The following is a 16,720-nucleotide window of genomic DNA, read 5'->3' on the forward strand; positions in this document are numbered from 1 at the left end:
GCTGGCGGGGCGCCGGCGTGGCCAGTGCACACCCAGCCCGCAGCTTTCTCCCGGCGGGATGCGAGCGCGGTACGGCCGCAGCCCGGGTGCCCTCCCGCGGGGCCGAAGCCGGGGCGGAGCCGGCGCGGGTGAGCAGCGGCGGCGGCGGGCAGGGGGTGGCGGGCCGGGGGCGGGGGCTGGGGGTGGCGAGCCGGTGGTGGTGGCGGGCCGGGGACCGGGGCCGGCGCTGGCCGGGAGCGGTGGGGCGGGCGCGGGGAGGCGGGCGGCTGCCCCGGGGGAGGGGCAGAGGGCCGGCCCGGTCCTCCTGCGTGTCCCGGGAGCGGGGCCGGCCTAGCGGGAGGAGGGCAGGGCGAGGGCGGGGCGGCTGGCGGGCCTGGCCCAGCCCGCCGGGGAGGAAGGGGAAGGGAAGGGGGAGCGGGCTGCGCTGTTGCCCTTTCAAGCGGGCGAGCGGGCGCAGCAGGCCGGTACAAAGGGAGCCGCCGCCGCGCTCGCCGTCCCCCCGCCGGCTGGGGCTGCCCCGGCCCCCCGCCCTCCCGCCATCTTCCGCCCCGCAGGCGCGGCCGGGGCCAGGGTCGGGCCGGGCTGAGGCGGAGGGAGGCGGTGGCAGCGCGGGCGAGGCGGCGCAGGCCCGGGCCCGGAGATGAGGCCAGGATGTCGGTGTCAGGGCTCAAGGCCGAGCTGAAGTTCCTCGAGTCCATCTTCGACAAGGACCACGAGCGCTTCCGCATCGTCTCCTGGAAGCTGGACGAGCTCCACTGCCAGTTCGTGCTGCTGCCGCCGCCGCCGGGCTCCGGCCCGCAGCCGCCGCCGCCGCTCACCATCCACTGCAACATCACGGTGCGGGGGCCGAGCGGGCCGGGGGCGGCGGGGGAGGGCCGGGGCATGGCCCGCCCTCGCCATTGTCTGCGGGGCGCGGGGAGCGGGCGCAGCCCCGCCGCGGGGGTGACTCAGCACCGGGGGGCCCGGGGCCTCCGCCCACCGCGGGGCCGGGCCGGGGGGCCGCCGAGGCGCCTGGGCCCGCTTCCCCCAGAGGCGCCGCGGCTCCTCCCCGCCGCGAAAGTTAGGGAGCGGGCGCCCCCCGGCCGCCGCTACTCGCCTGGGTGGGGGCCCGGCAGCCTCCCCGGGGCCGGCGGCGGGCGCGGGGGAAGGACGCGGGCGCCGCGGGGCCGGGAGCCGGAACAAAGGGCGGCTGGGCCCGGGGCGAGCGGGCGGCCGGTCCGCGGGGCCGCGCCCGGGGCAGCGGGAGGGCGGCGGGGGCAGCGGAGGCGCCCCTCCCGCCCCTGGGGCGCCTCGGCGGGGCACGGGCAGCGCCGGCCGCCTGCCCGAGCGGCGGGGGCCCGGGGGCCGGCGCGTTGCCGAGCGCGCCGCGGCCTGCAGCCGCACGGCGGCCGGGGTGGCGGCCGGGCCACGGGGCTCGGCGCGGCGGGGGGGGACGGGACCAGTCGCCCTGCCTTCCGCGGCGGCGTGTGGGGCTGGGACCGCGCCGCTGGCCCCCGCCGGGCGCTTCCCGGGGCGCGGCGGCGACCAGGGGGGCTGCGGGGCTCGGGGCGCCGCCTCAGCGGAGGGGCTCCCGCCGGCGGGCGTGCGCGTCCCGGCGCCGTGCGGCGGGTCCCCCGTGAGTTCGCCGGGGCTGGCTTGTGCGGGGGGGGAGCAGCGTGAACTCGGCGGCGCTGCGTGCCGTGGCGAGCCCCGCTGGGTGCCTGGGAGTTCAGGGCCTGAGCTTGCCCGGGGGTCTGCGCGGCTGGTGCGCGGCCGCGGTGCGGGTTTGCTGGGCTGGCTGTGGGTGCAGGTGAGTTCAGACGCCTTGTCAAGGTTCAGCGCGAGAGTAGAGCACTGACAGTGTCTGACAGGGTGAAGACAGGGATCGTGTGTGATTCACTGGGTGAAGCTCAGTGCTCCAGGGTGTGAGGAAGGCCTTTTTTTTTTTTTCTTTTTTCTTTTTTTTTTTCCTTTAAAAGGGTGAACGTTTCAGACAGATATGGTGGAGGTAGAAATGTGTAGAAGTGTAAATACTGGAGTAGCGAAAGGTGAAAATGTGCACCCGAACCTAATAATCTTGGTCAGATCCTTACTTTGTAACTTACAAAGTTACACACTTACAAAGTGACTGTAAAATTGAAGGACACTCTCGGGTCTCACAGTCGGTTGGTGTGAGAAGCCAGTTTTGTGGTCATGGGACAGGTGTTTGCTTTACCTGACACTTGTATAGACTTGTCAGACATAAGATGTTTCTGGGGTAAAATAAGCAAGATGCTTTGGTGTTCTGGTTTTTGGATGTGACTGTTCCGATGATGGATTGTGTGACTTCGTTTGAACAATTTTTGTATTTGGTAGAGGGGATTTCGTTGCTGAGAAGTCTGGCTGTTTCTTTCCTCACAACATGATCTGTTTCCTAAGTCTCTAAAGAGTAAAATAAAAGGTCTGATGATTGTGCACCTTCAGTTGCCGGTTGAATTTGATGGATTATTTCTTCTTTGCCAAGTAGTAAGCCCTGAAGCTTTTGGTGCCTTGGATTTTTGTGCTGTGGTGTCTGCCTACTTCTGAGGCTGCTTTGAAAGTAGCTAAGACAAATAGTCATTCTCTGCTAAGTTGCAAATAAATACACCCGCTTGCTTGTAGGCCGTTGGTTGATGTGTGTCTGAGCAAGCAAGAAACAGGCTTAGCTCAGTCTTGGTGTCTTTATGTATTGAGGAGGAAACAGTGTCTGCAATCTGCTATTACTGTCACTTGCCCTAAAGGTCAAGAGGTCTTTCGCATGCTATTGGAACCGTGGCAAAGAACAGGGAAAGAGTAGTTTCAAACCTTAGAGCCAAGACTTCTGCTGTGGGAGAAGGCTGTGTCTGAGCTTCTTGAAACTTGTTTCACAGTTGTCTGCAAGCAGCTTGGTGCTTCCCAGTGTTGACTAACTTTTGGCTCTTTGAGGTAAATGGCTATTTGCCCTGTCTGTTAAAAATAAATGGGAGAGGGCAACCTGAGATAGAGGTGGCTCTCTTGAAACAAGTGGGCAGCAGATGATGGGGCCAAAAAGAGAAAGCTGACCTTTTGACTTCTGTCCTTAGATTTTTGACACAGGTGTTAGAAACTCTGTGTGACAAAAGTGGTATTCCCCCCCCCAATAGAGTCTCTTGGCTCCCACTCCTAATTGCCTCCAGGTTTTTTTTTTTCTGTAGGTACTGTAAACTAGAAAAGCATAAGTCTTGTTTACTGCGTTTCAGTGGATCTGCAGGTACTGTGAGAACTTGAAATGGCAGTAGTAGCATGAAAAAGCTGGTTAAGGCTGCAGAGTTCTTGGTAAATATGTTTTCTTGGGGAGACTCACCTTCTGCGTCAGAAGCTGCTATCTTAGTGCTCTGGATTTGCAGTGCAGATATATAACTTTAGCTGTTTGCTTCTTCTAACCAGCTTAACCCATACAATACTGATCAAGCCACAGTATTTCCCTTACTCAACAAAAGCTGGCCGTAGATTCTGCATCTGGATGCTCAAGAATCCTGTTAAGGGGAAGAGTAAGCACAAAGCTCAATAATCACTTTTTTCTTTGTTCCGTTTGGGTATCTCAGTGTTTTAACTAAAATGAAAGCTGTCTAGCATTGTATACAGATGCTGAATTTACTGGATGGAGAAAAACCTGGTGGGGAAGTAAGCTTGCAGTAGCTTCTGCACAAAGTCTGAAAAGAGACCTGATCACCAAGTTGTTCTGATCTTCGCAGTGGATCTCTTTCTTTTCTCTGGTCTGGAGGGATAAGGCAGAGGAAAGGGGAAATGTCCTCCCGGAGAGGAGAGGGAGAATGTCTGCTTAGGAGCTGCATGGATCTCCACAAGTTTCCTAGACTGAGTTCTACAGTTTGATTAGAAGCCTGCTCTGGAATTTCTCACTGAGTTGATTTTCTGATTGTCTGCAGTATGAGTTTGTAGACCTGTCAAAGTCGGGCATTTGCTGCAGCATCCTAGGAGTAGCGTACCTGTGATACTGAGCAATGCTTGGAATTAAAGCAAGCTATACTTCATTCAATAGCTCCTCTGTTTCATAAAGCGACAGGCAAACTTTGTCCAAGTCTGTCTGTCCTAACTGCTGGTAGTGACCCATATTGGAACTTAAATGGTTAATCAGTTTATTTTAAACAAGGCTCTTCAGGGTGGAGTCACCCCTGTCAGAAACACTGCTGCTTATCCTGAGAACTGTCTAATTATTGAACTTGTTCAGGCTGTGTACCTTCACATTCCCATTTGTTATGCCAACAGCAGTGTCTCCGTTCTGGAGTTTTATTCTGGTTTCCTTTTTATATAACAGCAGCATTCCTATTAATGAAGTTCAATAAACCGGTGTCCTTCACAAATTATATGTATTTATCCTGGTCCTGTTCTGCATATTTTTTTAAATAGTATCAAAACAGTGGCCTTAGAGGAGTGTGTTTATTGATCATGACTTTATGTAAGTGCCTTTCAATGCAATCTGTAATTTCACTTTGGTACCTGATTGGACTTACGTCATAGTATACCAAAGGGTGTGTCAGAATTACTCAGTATTTTCCTTGTTGTTGTAAGGAAAAGGACTCATATGGACTGCTATAAAACATCTCATATTTTTTATATGATCTCTTCAGAGAGAAACTGGATATTAATATCTCTCCACCCATACACCAAACTACCGTTGAAATTCTGTGTCTTCCAGTAGCACTTGCAGGTAGAATGAGGTTTGTGCCAGCTCTGAGTGGGAGCAGATTTTACCTTTTTTTCTGATGTGCAGTGATAATGTTCATACATGAACGATTCGATTCAGGTGATATGGCTGACTCCAGTATACTCTTGCTTCTCTTCTGGAAAGTAGTATCTTCTGCTTTCACTGAAAAATACTCTGCTGCTAAATTGGAGTTAGAAGTTGTTATGAAAGAATTGAAAAGGTTGCTGTCTACAGATAACTGCAATTGATGGTAGAAGGCACTTCCACACACCCCCACCCCCCCCCCACCCCCCAAACCAGAATGGATGAAAGGATATTACCAGTGAAAGCTTTTGACAAGTTGGGTATATACATAAGATCTAAAGATTAAATGCACTCCTAGGTAGTGCCTAGGCAGCCAATAACCTTTTAAAAAGATTTATTTGTACACGGAACTAACCACATAATGAATGAGGTGTTCAGTTCAAACCACAGATATATTTTTTTTGTTGTTTTTAGATCACTAGACATTCTGTAGTGAGGTTGAGACCTTTGTCTTGCAGCATATGAATACCAGGACTAAATAAAAGCATACACAGCTTTGTCTTGATAATATGTACTTTTCTAACTAGAATTAGATATAGTTGGCATTTTAAAAAAGGCAATCAAGTAGCTGTTATCAAACATGACTTTCGCAATACAAACTGAGAAGCTTAGTCTTGTTTTATTTAGCAAAACAAAATTAAGTAAACAAAAAATACTAGAAGAGTGAGGACTTTAACTTCTTTGTATGCCAAGAGTGCAACTGGAAAAAGAACATTGCAAAAAGGGGTGGCAGGAGTCTTTTGTGGCTGGAAGACATAGGACCTTACTTTCTGACACCACAGCTCAGTTGTCCTATGTGTGAAAGGCTGTAACTGTTAGTGCTGCAGGACCTTGCAGGCAGTTGTTCTTCCTCCTCTATGATTTATGGAGTGCTTCTAAAACATCCTAGAAAAGCACAGTGGTGGGCTTCAAATATAAATGCTGGCTTATTTTGAGGTTTTAATGTACAGGAAATTGCGCTTACTTCAAATGGATTTCTTGTGTGATACTATAATTTCGGAAGTGGGACTGTTGTGGTCCTCAAAAGAGCTCTCCCTGCACTTTGATAATTGGAAAAAGTTTTATAGAAAATCATTATGTTCTTTTTACTTAGCATGCTTCCTCATGTTAATTGTTCATGAGGTTTTTGTGAAAGATTGAAAGATACTTTTTGATTTTTGTAAGTTTCTTCATATTCACTAATTTTTAAGAGGCTAACAGAGTAGGGCTACTGTGTAACAGGCGTCTGCAGGTATGTGATGGTTGCCTTTGGCTTGTGTTGCCAACGATATTTACTTTGTGTCAAAATTGAAGCACTGGTTGTGGGCCTTACCAGGGACCCTTCAGGCTACAAGAAAGATGACTATGTACTGCTACCTTTGGTTTGGGGATGGATGGACAGATGGATGACAAGGGGTGCTGGAGTTGGGGTGGGGTCTGTTAAGATTTTTGACTTTTCTGTCAAAGCTTTTTATCAATGAAATGAGGAAAAACCAAGGGAGTTACTCTGGAAAATAAGGTTGTACTTTCAAATTTGTTGTGGTGGTATGTCTACAGTGGAAGTCTGTAAAATCAGAAGTTATTAATGGAGTTAATCCAGTATGTTCCCGGAAAAAGAGTAACCTCATTCTGTTAGTCTAGAATGAATCTGCAAGTGTCTTTTCTGTGTTATACCAGGGGATATTGCATATCGATGACACGTCGATATCCTCAACGTTAATTAAAAATCATGAATGCTAGAAAGAACAAAGTATGGTTGTGTGTCTGTGCACTCTGTAATGCTGCTGTTGCTCGCAGGGCAGCACAGGCTATTTGCCCTGTGAGTTGGCCAAAATTAAGATTACTGGATTAAGGACCTGGCTGGCGTGTAAAATTTTTCTACTATTGTTAGTCTGGATCATTTCCCAGTCTGGTTCGCTGCGTGGCTGCACAAACAGCTGTACCGTCACAACAGAGGGCACAGGAGCGAGCGAGTACTGGGGAAGACTGCTGAAGCCAGCATTGCTGACCGAGCCGCTTGCCAAGCGCTGGCTGAGCCCTCGGCAGCACTTGGGATCACTCCTGTGCAGAATATCCGAGCCAGCATCAGGCCGGTGCCCCTACATGAGTGTCTGGTTTGTTACAGTGACAGCTAAATAGAGACGACTGGACCAGACTAACTGGAAGTTGTTTGTTTACTTCTAAAATCAAATTCCTTTCAGGACAATGGAGGATGCAAAGATGGAGACAGTTCTCTAAATAGTATTATCAGACACACTCACACCACTGCCACCCACCCACCCTCCCCCAAAGAAACCAACCCAACCCAACAAAAACCAACCAAAGAGGGGGAAAACTTATGCATAGGAACAAATGTTTGTAGAAGCTGATTAACAGAAATATTTTAGTTATGCCTCAGTGTGGACTAGTGTTCGGTACTGTCAGCTTGTTTGCCTTTAAGTAGTTTTGAAGGGTTATAAAACCCTGAACTCCTGCCTGAAATTGATTTTTTTAGAATTTTTGTTTTAGACTGTGAATGGTAATATGCTATTTTTAAGAGACACAAGTTTATGGTTTAGTAAGCATTCCACTGTATGTCTTCAGCTGCAGACTCCTTAGAAGTGAAAATGACCTGTCACCAGCTCATAGAAGACAACTGGAAAGTTAAATGACTCATTATAGTAAGGAGAGGCTGTTTAACATTTAGCTCCTTACATCAGCCTATCTGTACAGCTGAAGCTAGTATGATCAGAATAGTTCTCAGTTGATCTTTGCTGGAAACAAGCCTACCAGTTCGTGTATGTTTTGCTGATTTCTTGCTTCCAGTCCTAATCTTTAAGGGTGCAATTAAAATAATGACCTTGTGTGTTCTGTGTCTTTTATGTTATCTCATGCATACAAGACATCCTGGTGTATTAAGTACTGTAGAGCAGTTAGTACCTGATTTCTTGAACTTTAGTTTGGACTGCATTCTCCATTCTCCCAGGTACCTAGGTTTTTTTTAACCCCTCTGAGAGCAAGAGTTTGGTACAGGTGCAGATGTTGCAATGGTTTCTTCAGTGTGTATCCAGAAAGGCAGAAACATAAGCTCTGTCAGAACTTGTATACTGGCATTAGGAAAAAAAAAATGAAAGTGTTCCTGTGAGGTGGTGTTCAAGATACCACAGGCTTCCTTGAATTTTTGAAGTAGGAAATGACTGGTAAGAGCGCAGTATTTAATTTATTGATGGTAAACATTGGTTGAACTCCATGATAGTGAGATTTTGCATGTGGGGGACAAAGTTCCATCTAAATGGCTCTAATCTGAAGGCCGGTGACTAGCAGTCAGGGTGGCTGCATACAGGTTGCTGTGAGGGGGAGCTGGGGAACTCGGGTGTAAGAGCGGTAGAGCAGCAGGACCTCTGTTAGCAGTGGGTGAGAATGAAAAATCCTTCTATCTGCAGATGTCTGGGGCACAGCACATTTGTAAAAGGAAAGGGCGTAAGAGGAGAACTGTTCACAGAGAAGGGGAAAGGGCGCAGTGCCTTGGATGGAAGGGGGACTAAGCGATTTGAACACTTGAAAGATGTAAATTCTTGGAGAATTTGCAAGTTAGAAGTCTGCTCTGGAGTTTCTCACAGAGTTGATTTTCTGATTGTTTGCAGTAGGAGTTTGTAGACCTGTCAAAGTCAGGCATTTGCTGCAACATTCTAGGAATGGTGAGAGGATGAAGAGGAGGAAGGGGAAGTCTGGATTTTTGGCTGGCAGCAAAAGTGGCGTCAGACTTTGCATGCTGTGGGATAACAAAGTGATAAAGGCAAGAATAAGTCTGCTAGGAAACTTTCAAGTGAAGTTGTGAGGAGTGTGACATGCGCCAACTTAGTTACAAAACTTCTTCAGTTCTGGCTGTAGTAGAAGCTGTTTCTTGCCACTCTGGCTTTGTGACACTGGTGTTGATGGTACCTTTTCTGAATGTACTTTCTGTACAGTTGCAGAAGTTGGTAATTAATAACTCTTGATGATTCAAATGCGTTGATAATTTTTTTTCAAGAAACCAGACTTCCTTCAGGAATTTGGGCACCTAGCATACTGTGCTGCCGGTAAAGAAAGAGTATTGGAGAATCAGATTGGCAAAATACCTTTCTCTTCAGTGCATGTCTAGCTGCTTATTAGATAAACCATTGCCAGCTGGAGTGCCTGTATTATATGTGCATTACAGAAGAGAACCCCTTGTGGCTGAGGGCTCTAAAAGAAACATCCTCTGACAACTGTCAAGACAGGAGTACAAGCACTCAGCGGGGTTTTTGTATGTGAGGATCAGGACAGGTTTGTTTTGACTGCGTGAGGTGCCATGGTGACAATCTGGATTCAAGTCTCAGCTCTACAACCTTTCTCCTGATAAGCCAGTCACTTAGCCTCCAGCGATGCTGTGTTCTTCACTCGATTTTCAGTGCGGGTGATCTGTAACTGTATTCGTTGCTGTTAGTAGTATTGGCAAAGGAATGTTCCGTCGCTCACTTAGCTGGGCTGGCCCTCTACAACAGTTTTCATTTTCAGTGACTACACGCTGCTCTTGAACGAGTGTCCCTTGCTATGCTGTTAGCTAAATCATACTTAGTGTTAACTTAGGAGTTGTGTTGGAGCAGCAGTATGTGAGCGTTTGGTGGATTTTACTTCAGGTCCATACAAAAGTGTTAAGAGTGTTCTGTCTTTTCTGTGAATTTCTTTGAATGGATAGGTGGCATGCCACATTATCTTGACTGTGAAGCAACATTTTATTCCCCAGGCCATCATCATAAATATCTGTGTTTTTATCAGAAAATGTGCCTTTTTTTGTTTTTATGCTAAACCTTGTATTTTAATTCTGTGTAGTTACACTGGACAAGTATATGTACTGTGCAGTTATGTTATACTGAACAAGGCCTGCTGCCTTTTGCTTGGGAAGGGGAGTGGATGAGGTTGTGGCAGCTGATAAGAGAGTCTGATAAACCTGTTTTTCCATGGGTAGTGTGCAGTTTCACATACCAACATCAGGAGTTGGGACATTTTGTGTAGATTAAATAGTTTGAAGAATGACTGGCTGTAAAAACTTGACCAAAAGAACTTGACCATAAGAAATATAAGAACTATGATGCCACATCTGCATTCATGTTTGTGACCACTTGAAGTGATGTTTGATGCCTTTGCTACTTCGGTTGTATGTGTTTTGGCTGCCTCTAAGGTAATGATGTTTGAGCAGTGGGAGATTTAAATGTGTGCCCCTGGATAGAGATGTGGAACTAAAACATGGAAGTAGCTTAGATTGTTTCATGAACTTTGAAAATATTGGCCTCTTCTATGCTCTTCTATGTGTCTGTTTGAAAGCAGCATTTGCTTAAGGAATTCTTTTTTTTTCAAAACATCACTTTATGTCTTGGGTGTATCCAGAAGTAAAGAAGTCAAAGATTCTCTAATAATTTTGAGAGAATTCTATGGGCTTGGATTGAACAAATGAATTTATGCAGAGCTGCAAATTACAAGCTTCTTGGGGTTTGGAATAATTTTTACATATGAAGTGTCATTGAAATACTGTCCCCATTCATACGTACTCAGCTGTGGTCACCATCTTATAAATACTGGTGCTTGCAAATGCTGCTGAATCTGTATATTGCAAAAAGTGTTCCATAATCTTGGCTTTCTGTTGATTTAAAAACATGCTGTAGGCAATGTGCACTTGTGCAGAAAGTGACTGTAGAAGGTGCAAAGTGGCAGACTGTGGCAAGTGTGTCTATAAAAGCCTGATGTGACAGGAGAGGAGCTGCCTTGCTCTGCCCAAGAGGATGTCTGTTGTGAAGACAGAAGTAACATCCATAACGATCCTGTATGCTCTTAACAGAAATGCTTCCTTGTGGTTATTTTGTTGTAGCTTTCTGCAATCAGTAGAACTTGTTTGTACAGACAACTGTGGTTTTTTTGGGGGCAATTTGTGATTGTAGGGTGAATTTTACAGGTACCTATAGAATTGTGGTTTGTGACGGTTTTTCTGTTTAATAAAGCACATGCCTTTGACCCCTTCTTCTCCAACACGGCTGTATTCAATAACACAAACTAATCTAAAACAAGATACTCTGCTACACTTGCCTTGTTCCCTGGAGAGTGTGTGGGAGAGGAAAATCATGACCCTGTTAGTTGTGTTGTCTTAACGCACTCCTGAAGGTGTTCAGTTCGGCAGCGATGAGTGTTATCGGCAAGCCTACAGAAGAGTAAGTGAATGAATCCCATAATACCTCTGTAAAGGTGCAGGATGATTAAGCTCTTGCAGTCTCCAGGGATCCAACCAAAGCATGCCGCTTCATCTGGGATTGTCTTGTATAGGCTGTAGCTGTCAAGACAGTCATTAAACTTGAGGGTAGAACTGCGGTAATTTTCTATGTTTGAGAGACACGTGTCTGTCAGTTGAACTTGGTACCTTACCAAATGCGTAAGTTGTAACAAGTATTCTCACTGAACTGAGCGTGTCAGGCCTTGACTCCAGGAGAAGTGTTAGAAAATTAAAGCTAGTACAAGCTTGCTTTTCGTGGTATGGGAACAGTTAAAAGATCTCTGTTTAACTGAACTCTAGTGAATAAAAAATATCCTTCTGTTTATATGCATTGAACAAGTTAATAGCATGTTGTATACAACCTTAAAATGCAGAAGCAGGTTGAAGTTTTCCCCTTGTTCAGCAGGGATGGGTAAAATTCACTTTGCTGCTTCCTTACCCCCAATATTAAATTTTATTTTTAAATGCCACCCCCACCCCCCATCACATATGCTTTTCTTTTGGAACTCTGGATCACCGAACTGGTAGATTCTTAAAGAAATTACAATTATTTCGTATGTAAAAGTGCAAATTTTTACTTGGGCTTGGAAATTATTAAATGTTAGAATACTATAATATGTTAAATAACTCATTCAGTCTGTACAACAGAGCAAATGGTGATGTCTGGATGTTTGAAAACACAAAATTTTGGGGTTTTAGCACCTTGAGGTTTCTTTGAAGTAGCTTTGTTTGGAGTACTTCCACTGAAGTTTCAAAAAACCCGAGTTGAAAGTGACCCTTCATGCTTTCTTCCTTTTTAATTATGATAAAGAATTGCATGGGAGGGCAGATGACAGTCTGCTGACTTTTAAAGTTTCTTGGCCTGTAGATTTCACAGGCACTCAAATACTTAGTGGCAGAAGAGTCTTACTTGCATCTTAAGCTGCCTTTGGAAAATTTGGCCCCTAATTATGGGAAGCAGTCTGTCAGTTGTGTGATCACAACTAATACTTTTAAGAAGCTGTAAGCTCTAGTATTTTATGGCCATCAAGCTAAACTTTAGCTTTAAGAGTATCTTCTCAAATCCTGATATTTTTGTTAATGTTAACTCTGTGGGGTTTTTCTTTTTCCTCTAAAGGCAGGTTGACACAGGTGAAAAATTTAGTGAATGGCTAACAATTTCAAATGTGTACTAAACTGTAGCTAATTGTATAGTTTAATCTTCAGTGTTTTTTTGGATGTTCGTATAGGATATGTATGTGATCCCTAACTAGTGGGACTTGATTTTAGTTAAAAATAATTAATTCTGCTATTTAATTCAAACTAGCAAACTTGGTAGCATCAAGGTGTCTGCTGAGGGAAAGCCATCTATGATTTGAGATCAATCACTTGTGTGTTTATAGCTGCAAACATGTTCACCTTGAAAAGACTGTATTAGCCTTCTGAAATGCCTTGTTACATTAGTATTTACTTTGTTACCAAGATTTGTGTGAGCTGGAATGGTCTCTTGCTAGCGTTCTCAAAGCAATTAAGCTGTTCAAAAGATTTGGGGGTTTGATGTTCTGTTGTTTGGAAGTAAAGGGGGGTGGACAAAAACTTTTGGACTGAGAAGACAGAAGTTGTGTTGTGAAAATCAGCTGTGTTTTAGTTGTAGCTGGTGTAAAAAGAACAGAACTAGGTTCTCTCAATGATAGAGATCTTGCAAAAACTTAAAAGAAATACAAATTGGTTTAATCTTGTTTACCCAGTATACTAAGGAGTTTTAAAAGAAAAAAATTTTCAATCTATAATGATCTGCAAATTAAAGAAAATGAAGAGCTGTCAGCATGTAATTGCAATTTTAAATCGTGATGCTGAAGATGTATGTTTTCCTGCCATTTGGCCATGATAAAATGGCACCATTGTGTAGCCAAGTAATGTGGGTGCTCTGCTGCCTCATAGCAAACTGCCTGTATAGGTTGTTCTGATCTTAGGAATGGGAGCAAGATGGGTTGTTTTAATTTAGCAACTTCACGATTTCAACAGTATTGTAGTGATATAGAAAGAGCTCGTTTAAAAGTCTCTAACATCAAAATTGTGTCACTGTAGCTTTACAGAACAGGATAAAGATTACATAACACTGCAAGTAAAACAGCCATATTGTTAAGGGTGAGAAAACTTAGATAGGATATACTTAGATGACAGATCTCTACCCAGGAAAAGCTGTCTTAATGCATGTGTTCCTGGTATCTTCTGTCACTTTTTGCTGCCTTTTTTCCCCCCAGTAATTAAAATCGTTAGTAAAATATAAGTAGAGCCTCTTGTAGAGGATGCAAAGGAATGTCTGATCAGCATGATCCTGTGTGTATTCTTCTAATACGCCGTGGTTTTCCGAAATGACATGATAGGTTTTGAAATTGTTCCAGCGGCAGGAGCGCGGGGCTTTATTCTCTTTGTATTTTGTATGTTTATTAGTAGGCGAAATGCTTTTGCTGCATTCTGTTACAGAAGCGTTAGTGTTGACAAAGGTCCCAGCCTGTCCTGGTGTTCATACAAAGACTCTCTAGAAGTGGTGATCCCATGAATTGCAATTGTCTCTGAGTCGTCTGTGAACATATTCAGCCTTTGTCCTCGGGCCTGGGTGCATGCTCGGTGTGATGTCGTCTCATCGTGTCACGTCTTACTGAGTGGTTGCGTTAACGCACGCCGTACAGCTTGGAAAGCTAGCTTGTGAAAGCTGCTTGAATCCAAGCACTGTAGCCTTTGCCTCTTGTGATGAATTTTTGGTTTTACTTGTAGAGAGCAGGGAAATGTCACGTTGCAGCAGTTGCATAAAAGATTTCAAACACTTACTGTGGGTGGTGCTTGCACAGCCAGGCTAGGTTACACCACACAGCTGACGTACCGTGATTTTGTAAAAGGCCCAAAATAACATGTGGTGGTTTTGGGTTTTAGCCACTGAGGACTAATAGTAGAATAACTGCTATTTTAGGGTTCCTCTCATGAAATTTTGTTTTTGCATGTGGGAAGCTTGTGTTCCTTACATGACAACTCAAATCCATCTCTTCTCTCTATAGGGTGCAGGTATGGAGGAAAAACCCAACTTAATTCTCTCGACAGAATTAGCTGCTGTGAAGTTCAGTTGACCTTACAAACCACAAGCGTAGTTTTTCATTGCATGCTATGGTGGTACAAACTCATGAGCTTGTTTATATCTCAAGATGTATCTCAGAATGTTCGAAGTTTTGTGTGTGAATTCTATATTTCAAAATATAGTGACTCATATTCGCATGAAACTCAACTGTTCCAAAAATATGGATTACTTACAGATCTGGAGAATCTTAGTGCTATTTATGTTTTTAAGTTAAATGAACATATTTATTGCTAAGTCTGAAGAATTAGTGTTGCAACAAACTGGAAGTTTGATTGAACCTCTATGTTAATATTAAGCATCTGTTGTGAAAAAGTTGGAATATGCAATTGAATATCCGTGTTCCAGAAGTCTAAAATTTGAAGCCTTTTCTGATGTGGATGAATGAATGTGCTCACACAGTGTTTAAGAAAAGCCTTTCTGATAAATGTGTTGTTCCCATTCATGTTTCAAAAGCTAAAGTAGACTAAAAATTTGAATATTTAATAATTTTTAGGGTATAGTAATTCATATGTCTCTACACAAATATGCAGACAGTTTCAAATCCTAGAAGGACTGTTGTTCAGTACAGAAGGTATCAGCACGTGCAGGTAGCCACTGTAATGTATTTCAACACACGGTGGGACTGCTTGATCGTCAGATCTGCACTATCTGTCGTGTCCCTGTCTGACAAAGGATTTGCTGCAAGTTCTTCAGAGGACATTTTTGTATAGGCGCACCAGACTGGGATAGATACTGACTGCGACCAACAAATGTCCTACTGTGGGTTTGTTTATTAAATCCTTCTGGTGGAGAAAGGAGAAACAGTTGTCAGAAAAGAATAATGTAGGCAGTGAAGAGTTGAGCTTTATTCTGTAAGCACTCTTCAGATTCCAGATATGGTTTAGAAGAGTGGCCTGTCAGTTGTTAATCTTCTATAAATCATTGCAATTAATAGACTGGCTTAGAACTGGGTTAACGTAACTAAAAACACTTGGGGGTTTTTTGTTTGTTTTTTTTTAAAGGCGAAAAATACCTGTTGGGAGAATGCACACACACACAGTACAAATGTTGACTGTATCTGGAGAATATTTTTATTCTAATGAGTCTGGGGATTTTAATAAGCAGGGGCTCAATGAATCTTGGAAGGGGTCGTGCTTATTCTTTGTGTTTTCTGATGGAAATGTTGGTGTGATCTGAAGTTGCAGCAGTAGTGTTTGGCACATTGCTTTTCTCTTCATGAGCTGGCCAGAGAAGTTCAGGCCTCAAAAGCAGCTGGTTCAAACAAGTCTTCAGGCAGTCAGGCCATAGTCGGCAGGGTCTCCCTTCCGATGTCCCCACTGTGCATAAAGGTCCAGCGTGCAGCGTGGAAGCCTTGGGCTGAGGGTATTGCTGTGTTGCAGAGGACTTCACAGGTAGGCTGCATGTTATTAAAAATGAATGAGACATTACAGGGTTTGTACTGATAACATCTTTAATGAGCTCTAGCTCCTAAAAATAATAGTTTGGGAACCCAGTGGCAACTGGGAATTCGATGTTTCTCCAGCAGTCATAGTGGTTAGTCTTTCAGGAGTATCTTAAGTGAAACTGAGGAGAAAACACACTTTTCCAAGGTACTGCGTTTGGTAAAGGAAGAAGGTAATTAAACCAGCTGTAACTTACCCGTCCATTTGCCCGCCTTAGCCTTAAGACCTTGGCAAGCTGAGCACTGGGCTTTGCGGACAGGCCTTCGGGATGTCGGACCTCAGTTAAGCGAGAGCAGGTGTTTTGAGGCCTCTGCTGCATGTGCTATGCTTCGGAGTGAACCTGAAAGGTGTAAACAGTTCGTCTTTTCATAAAGATACCAGGAATATCATGTGTTCTAAGGTATTTTTAGCTCTGACTTAAAAAAATAAATAGAAACTTGGTGGGGGTGGGGTAATTGAGCTTGTTTCAGTTTGTGCAAAGGCTTCAGTTTACAGGTGGGAATTCTGAGACTTCTGGAGCTAGCACTTCCCTGGAGCATGCTGCCAGGTGGGAACTCCACAAATGGTCTGTTTTGCCAAAGCTGATGTCCTTGATCTAATCTCATGGTTTCTTTTATGAAGTTCAGCTCTTCAGCTAGAAGGTCAGATAGGAAGTAAGTGTTGTTAAAAGCCAATTCTAACATGCTTCTATTTCTCTCCAGTTCTCAAATGGATAGTGTTCTGTATTCTAATAAACCCAGTATCTTTGAAGTGACAGAAGCTAGTTTAAGTTAGGAAGGTCTGGGTTTTTCTTTTGGAACTTGCTCTTTGAGAGCTTGCCAAGGCTAAGTTTGCTTGGGAATCACTAAAGACCAGATGCTAACACTGACAGACAGGTATGATGCCTGCCTTCTGTGAAACTTTTTACTGCTGTCTTGAAAACCATAAAGCAAAAAATATGCAAGATGCAATCAAGAAAGGGTGTAAGTTTGTAAGCATAGTGCACATTTTGAAGTCACCTGTTAGAGTGGCAGTAGGAACCTTGACTCTTAAGTGTTGAAGGATGAAGCGTGATTTGTTGTCTCTGGAATGAGAAATAGGGAATTTTTCCTTTTAAACTGCAGTGAGGGTGATGAATTAAAATTCAGTCATATTATTTTTTAAGGCCTGGGGATATGAAGGTA

General features: G+C 44.9%; 1 protein-coding gene across 1 annotated transcript in view; it reads left to right on the forward strand.

The window, feature by feature from the left end:
* Positions 1-385: 385 nt before the first annotated feature.
* UBE2Q2 (ubiquitin conjugating enzyme E2 Q2) overlaps positions 386-16,720 on the forward strand; it is a 52,268-nt gene continuing 35,933 nt past the window's right edge. The window contains exon 1 of the mRNA XM_055715612.1: positions 386-837. Coding sequence (XP_055571587.1) covers positions 652-837 — 186 coding nt within the window. The 5' untranslated portion in view covers positions 386-651. The remainder of the gene's footprint in view (positions 838-16,720) is intronic.

Source organism: Falco cherrug, chromosome 7 (assembly GCF_023634085.1).
Source record: "Falco cherrug isolate bFalChe1 chromosome 7, bFalChe1.pri, whole genome shotgun sequence".
Lineage (NCBI taxonomy): Eukaryota > Metazoa > Chordata > Aves > Falconiformes > Falconidae > Falco > Falco cherrug.